The sequence below is a fragment of the Ptychodera flava genome, chromosome 2 (assembly GCF_041260155.1).
Source record: "Ptychodera flava strain L36383 chromosome 2, AS_Pfla_20210202, whole genome shotgun sequence".
NCBI lineage: Eukaryota > Metazoa > Hemichordata > Enteropneusta > Ptychoderidae > Ptychodera > Ptychodera flava.
The window spans coordinates 15,295,715-15,303,254 of record NC_091929.1 but is presented as its reverse complement, the minus strand read 5'-3'; the positions used below and the strand labels follow the sequence as shown (position 1 = coordinate 15,303,254).

The window sequence follows — 7,540 nt, the reverse complement described above, 5'->3', positions numbered from 1 at the left end:
ATCTCCTTAAATTTTTTCTCAGTAGTTGTTGTTGCTTTCTGTGGGATTAAAAATGATAACTTCATAAACAAGTACATATTCAGTGTATGTATGTATGTATGTATGTATGTATGTATGTATGTATGTATGTTGTATCTATGTACCGGTATGTATTGTATGTATGTATGTATGGATGGATGGATGGATGGATGGATGGATGTGTGCATGCATACTCGCATGGATGCATGTATACGTATCAGATACAGTCAAAGAGGCCAACGATTCTTGTAGGTCTTATGCGAAGGGGGTTCCGAGTGAAATACAACTCTGTTTGGCCTGTGGTCCAGATAAAGTTCCTCACAAGTATTAACCTTTTGACAATGCTGCCAAATCAGTTAGGTCTGGTATTTATTCAATATCTCGCAGTCCAAAAGCCCATTTAAAGAAACCTGTGAAAATTGTATACAAAACCGACAGCGAGTTGGAGGATACTCATCTTGCTTGAATATTTTACAAGTCTCCCCATTGCATACAGTAAGCAGATATCAAAGTTGTCTAACATATACTACAGCCCCTGTGGCTACTGCAAAGGGCTTTCCGCCATCACGGAACTGGCTGAAGCTGCAAATTTCCCTGGATATGTGACCCGGCATGACTACCGAGGAAAGCCATCCGGTAAATCTCTTTGCAAGCTTCACAGTACATTCAATAGCCAAGATTCGACAATATCATGTTAAACGAGATCAAACAACCTGGCCATCTATTTTTACCACACGATACGTATATAAGCGCATCAACAAGTATGCACATCACGTCCCACTTCGAGGCCGTAAACGATAGAACAGTTGCACAAACCCTCTGCCTCTGCATTTCATCCTGTTTGTCTCGCAAGCAAAAGCTCCCTTCAGCGAGTTGGTGTCCATTACCTGTAAAAGCCTTGGGGTGGAATGTAGTTGTTGCCAGGCGACGAATCACGACTGGTTCTTGACCATTCACCAGTGACAACACCTGACAAGCCTTGTCTTACTATTTACAGTGTTTTGTCTGTGATATGCTTTACAGAATTTTGAAATTTATGTAGCTTCTTCAAATCAGCCAATAGTTGTTTACATTGATCACAACCACCTTGTTTTCTTTAGATTAAACAGCAAAAATCATAGATCGTTCAGATAGAGTTTAATGTTATAGGAGTGTAACCTTGACATTAGACATATCAAGTGCAGAGACAATGTGTGTCGTGAATTACATTATTGATTTATATTTTATTGCAATATGTTATTATTATTGTTTACATTGTTATTCAGTCATTTCCTGTTCAAACCAGTTGTGTTCTAGTATTACACTCGTTCCTGTGGGAAACTGATACAAACTTTATGGACCAGGCCATTCTAGCCAATCACAACGCAGCCCGCTAAAATTGTTTTGTCCTACCGAGCCTATAGCATATAAGCACGCATGCCATGTATTTTTGGGCAGTGAGCGTGAGCGAGAGAGCACATGTAAGTCATGTAACAGTACTGCAGTCAATAAACGTGCGTTCCCAGTTACAGTTCAGCCAAGTGTCATTGTCTTGTATCGTCACCCACTCATTGCTGTGAAACGAACCCCCTTCCATTGTGGCTCACCCACAATTTGGTGCCGAGACCAGGATCACAGCCAACCATGCCGACTTTACAAGCTCTACTGAAAAGACGAGAAAAGGCGAAATTCTTCTCATCGGACATCTGGAACCGATAGAAGATCTCATCAGACAACATGACACTACCACAACCAAATCAAAGGATTACCACGAAATCATCACTGGAAAACCCACACTCGATCGGAAACTTGAAATCCTACTGACTGTCTGTCAAGAACTGTACGATCAATTAGACATTTCTCATGCAGAATTCGGAACTACCGCCGATCTCGAACGAGCTATCTCCGCCCGATGCTCAAGCGTCGCCGTATTCATTGACACAATCAAAGCTGCTGAACAGGTACGTACCACCACCGCACAACAAGTCAACACCATTGATACCTCGCAACAACCGATTCCCACTCAACAAAATCGACCAGCTACTCCATACAAGACTATACAACTACCAAAATTGGAAATCCCGATCTTCTATGGAGACTACAGACAGTGGAATCAATTTTTCGATAACTTCCGGTCCGCCATCGATGACAACGAACATTTGTCAGACGTGCAGAAATTTGTATACTTGCGCAGTTTCCTCGGAGGTGAAGCCAAACGTACTATCGATGGATTCGCGACCACCGACGCAAATTATGCTACCGCTGTCAAACTACTGAAAGAGAGGTACGGTCGAACTCAACTCATTATCAACGCACATATGAGATATTTGTGGGAACAGCCGCCCCCTTCGAACAATCCAGAAAGTTTGCGACAATTTCACGATGAACTGGAAACCACGATTCGCGAACTCAACGTCATGGGAAAGAATGAAAACGACTTCGGCGAGCTACTCATCCCGATGCTGCTCGAGAAATTACCTAAGGAATTCCAAATGCAACTTGCCCGTGGTCGCGACGACGATTCGTGGACTCTATCGGAATTAACCAAAGCCATGACCAAGGAAATTCGCGTATTATCAGTCGGAAGTAAACTCTCGGATTTGTCTACGGTTGATGGAGATACTACCCCTACGGTTTCTGCGTTCTACACAAAAACTGCTCGCGGATCTAACCACGCTACCACTGGATTTAACCGCCGAAAATCGCATAATACTGCTCCCGCGAAACGATCGCCACCTACTCAAAGAAAATGCGCGTTCTGTAGCGGACAACATTCTTCGAACAATTGTATCAAGATCTCCGAACCAAGTCAGAGACTGGAAATTGTCAAACGCGATCACTTATGCTTCAACTGTCTAGGTAAACATTCTGCGAACTATTGTAAATCCAGATTCACTTGCCGTGTGTGTAAACAGCGACATCATACCGCCCTACATGATGAAAGCAAGGTACGTTCAAGCTCTCCAAACTCGGACTCAAAAGCTAACCAGGCGAGCGTCAACTTCACACACGCGTCACGTGATTCCACCTCTACGGAACATGTGTCTCCTCCTCGCCGCATACTGTTGAAGACTGCAAAAATCCGCGCCAGTTACAGAGGTAAAGAAGCCATCGCCAACGTACTTTTTGATGAAGGCGCCGACTGATCATTAGTTACCAAGCGATTTGCCAAATCACTCAACGCAAATGTACATAACACTGAACTTTTGAAACTGAAATCGTTCAACAACTCGCAAACCGACTACACGTCCGTTCCTGCTACATCACTGCAACTACACACGCGATACGGCAAACGCATACTCATCGACCTCTTGTGTGTAGAGGAAATATCGGACAATTTGGACAATAATGTAACTTCTGAAATCGCGAATCTACGATACTTGCAAGGACTCCCACTCGCACATCCCATTTCTGACGAGTCTGTAATATCGATTGACATACTAATCGGCGCAGATCGTTATTGGGATTTCATCGGTAATCGCGTTGTACGCGGACCGGGACCAACAGCTGTGAGCTCATCATTTGGATTTCTACTATCTGGACCACTACGTCACGGAAAACCGCGTTCGGCTCAAGCACAGACATTTCACATCACTACCCTGCCTCCTGACGACGAACTTCTGGACAAAAACGTCGCTTCGTACTGGGATCTGGAATCAATTGGCATTCGCGATACAATGAACAGTCCCCTAGAGAAATCTACGCCCGATGAACAATTCAAACAATACGCTACAAATTGTTTGACTGAAGAAAACAACAGATTCACAGCTAAACTGCCTTGGAAATCGAGTCATGACCCACTACCCACGAACTATGACATTGCTCGCAACAGAACACGTCACATGATCCAGAAATTACCACGTGACATTGTTTACATGTACGATAGGATCATCTCGGAACAGCTGGAGTCTAACTACATCGAACAAGTGAAAGAAGATGATAACACAGAAGGACATTATCTTCCGCACAGAGCCGTGAAACGCGACAGCGACACTACGCCAATACGCGTCGTCTACGATTGCAGCGCAACAGGTGGGCTTGGTCAACCCAGCTTAAACGACTGCCTCGACACCGGTCCATCACTCCTCAACGATTTAACGGCGATCCTACTACGCTTTCGCTCTAATCCGGTCGCATTGACAAGCGATATTGAGAAAGCGTTCCTACAAATACGCCTGCACCCCAATGATCGCAAATACACCAAGTTCTTATGGCTATCAGATGTGAACGACGTAAACAGTGACTTTGTAACTTATCAGTTCAGTTCTGTACTATTTGGAGCAACATGTAGCCCATTCATCCTGAACGCAACAGTCAAAACATTGGTAGATGACAATACCGACTTGCCAGCTGCATCTGCTAATAATCTACGCGACGATATGTACGTGGATGACGTCATAACCGGATGTCGCGATACCTCTGAAGCCTCACAATTCTACGAAGACGCGAACAAACTATTCGCTACTCGCGGTTTTAATCTTCGATCATGGTGCTCGAACGACCCATCTATTCAACAAATCGCCGCCAAAGACAACAAATTGAAAAGTTCTTGCACTACCGGAACACTCGGTATGAAATGGGACGCCAACAGAGACTCGCTCCATTTCAAACAGCTCGATTCGCCTCAAATCGGCTCGCTTACTACGAAACGCAACGTTGTCAGCTATTCAGCCAGTTTGTACGACCCACTCGGACTCTTGTCACCTGTACATATTCGTGCAAAACTACTTATACAGAAACTATGGCAACTCGACCACCAATGGGACACCCCCATTTCCGCTGAATTGTGCAACACATGGTCAACAATCGCCAATGACCTTAAGGAGGTCACCAGCATCAATATTGCACGACGCTACTTTCCACATGACAACTCAGAGTCTGATGTTGAGATACACGCCTTCGCCGACGCATCCGACAAGGCCTATGGAAGCGCCGTCTACATTAAATCAGGGGATCACACTACGCTTGTTATGGCAAAGACGCGCGTCGCGCCGATCAACAAACAATCACTAACGCTACCCCGGTTGGAACTCATGGCCGCGGTAATTGCTACAAGACTCAGTAAATTCGTTACCTCAGCCCTATCAACGAAGTATAATATTCTACGTAACGTGTTGTGGTCAGACTCACAAATCGCGCTCCATTGGATTAACGCGCGCGGTAAACCAGACGTATTCACAACAAATCGCGTAAAGGAAATCAATAGCTTCACGCAAACCTACAAGTACGTCCCTACAGCTCACAACCCCGCAGATTTACTGACCCGCGGAATAACTCCTGATGAGCTACGCAACTCATCATTATGGTGGGAAGGTCCCGCTTGGCTGAAAAGCAACGATAACTGGCCCGTTTGTGAACTGTTTGATTCTGAATCTGAAGCGAACATTACAGCTAATCACGTATCCTTGGCAACGTCTCCTCCAGTGGAACCAGTTCACGGATCACTACCCAATGCCTACGCGAAACAAGATACCGCGTCTACTGCGGACGTCACTACGGACAAAAGCCAGGACAATCACGACATTCCTATTGGCATACAATATGCCATGGACATCAACCAATACCGTGATTATAACCACTTGCTACGCGTATCTGCCTACGTCCTACGCTTCGTACGTCTGCTGAAGAACAAGGAAAAATGTAAACAAACATTACCATCAGCGACCGAACTCAACAACGCTGAACTGCTATGGATAGCTCACGTCCAACGCGAATACTATGCGGACACTATCACTTCGCTCAGGAACAATACCAAGAAATATGGAGCTTTGACTAAACAGCTGAAACTCTTTATCGGAGAAGATAGCTTGCTCCACACTGGTGGACGTCTTCACAACGCCAAACTCGATTATTACGCGAAACATCCTATCTTGCTGCCTCGCGAACACCACCTGACACGAATGATCGTGCGCGATACACACGTTCGCTTGAAACACAGCGGTCCCCAGTCAACGATAACCGCTCTTCGAGAAAGATACTGGATACCCTCGATTCGACGCATCGTAAACAACGAACTGAACAAATGCGTTACATGCAAGAGAGTCGACGGACGTGCATATTGCAAACCGCTCACCGCGCCTCTACCTAGATTTCGCGTGATCGAAGTGCCACCTTTCAATGTAACCGGCATCGATTACACCGGCGCTCTCTACGTTCGAAACCCAAACACAAGCAATACATCTAAGGCTTATGTATGCCTATTCACTTGCGCAGTGACTCGTGCTGTACATCTGGAGTTAGTTCCTGACCTGACCGCTTCATCGTTTATGCTCGCATTTCGCCGATTTGCAGCTCGTCGTTCAACTCCTTCTACACTTATCTCTGATAATGCGACGACGTTCATATCAGCGGCAGATGAACTGAAGGAAATCATGACTAACCCTGAAGTACAGACTCTGCTAGCAGATCGACGCACCACATGGAAATTTATCCCGAAACGCGCTCCATGGTTTGGAGGATTTTACGAGCGTATGATAGGAATCACCAAAACCTCCATAAAGAAAGTGCTTGGAAAATCTTGTGTAACATTCATCGAGTTAGAAACCCTACTCACAGAAGTGGAAGCCTCTATAAATGATCGTCCACTGACTTATGTATCATCACACGTCGATGATCTAACACCGCTAACTCCGTCACAACTAGTCAACGGAAGGAACATTTCCGGACTGCCTTACACGCCTCCTAGCGACCCCACGGAATATACTCCGAATGTTCGCAATCTCAACCGTCGTTGTGAACGTTTATCATCGCTTCTACGCACATTTTGGAAACGATGGTCCACGGAATACTTAACCGCTCTCAGAGAACGACACTTACATACGACGGACGGTACCAAACATAACACTGTGAAAGTTGGTGACGTCGTATTGATCCACAGCGACGTGGACAAACGCGTGAATTGGCATTTAGCTAGAGTTACACGTCTACTACCTGGTGAAGACGGAATCGTACGCACCGTTGAAATCAAGACCAAACTGGGAAAAACAAATCGCCCAGTCACAAAGTTGTATCCGTTGGAGACTAGCGGAATCCCGTCAACAGCTGATCTGACGTCACGTCCAGTAGGGAATCCCCCCATCGATGATAACGCAAGGCAACCACAGAACACGGATGAAGCCACACAAACTGTACGCGCTCGTCCGACTCGCAAGGCTGCAGAAGATATAATCCAGGGCTCGAAAATTTTTTTTAAAATTCACTTGCCATAGGGCAAGTGAATTTTCAATTTCACTTGTCCCTAAGAAAAATTCACTTGCCCTGAATTTCAGATGATTTAAGGAGTAAATGTGTATGGTTTTATTCATGTCATTGTAAAGAAAGTCTGTAGCTGTAACTTACTGATAAATTTGTGTCCTTATTCTGTGTATCCAAAATAATATCTTATGTAATGTATACATGCACAGTGTTTCAGCCAGCTTTTGCTAGCATGGGACACAGTGACCCATGGGACAAATTAAATTTTGGGGGGACATGTAGTGTATTTCAATAAAACAACACCGGTACATTGTCATTGTGTCATCATGACCTGGTACCTTGTGTTAAG

General features: G+C 45.0%; 1 protein-coding gene across 1 annotated transcript; it reads left to right on the top strand.

Annotated features, from left to right (window-relative positions):
* Nucleotides 1-3,674: 3,674 nt before the first annotated feature.
* Nucleotides 3,675-7,205, top strand: LOC139149073 (uncharacterized). Its single transcript, XM_070720610.1, has one exon. The coding sequence runs from the start codon at nucleotides 3,675-3,677 to the stop codon at nucleotides 7,203-7,205; it is 3,531 nt and encodes a 1,176-aa protein (XP_070576711.1).
* The last annotated feature ends 335 nt before the right edge of the window (nucleotides 7,206-7,540 follow it).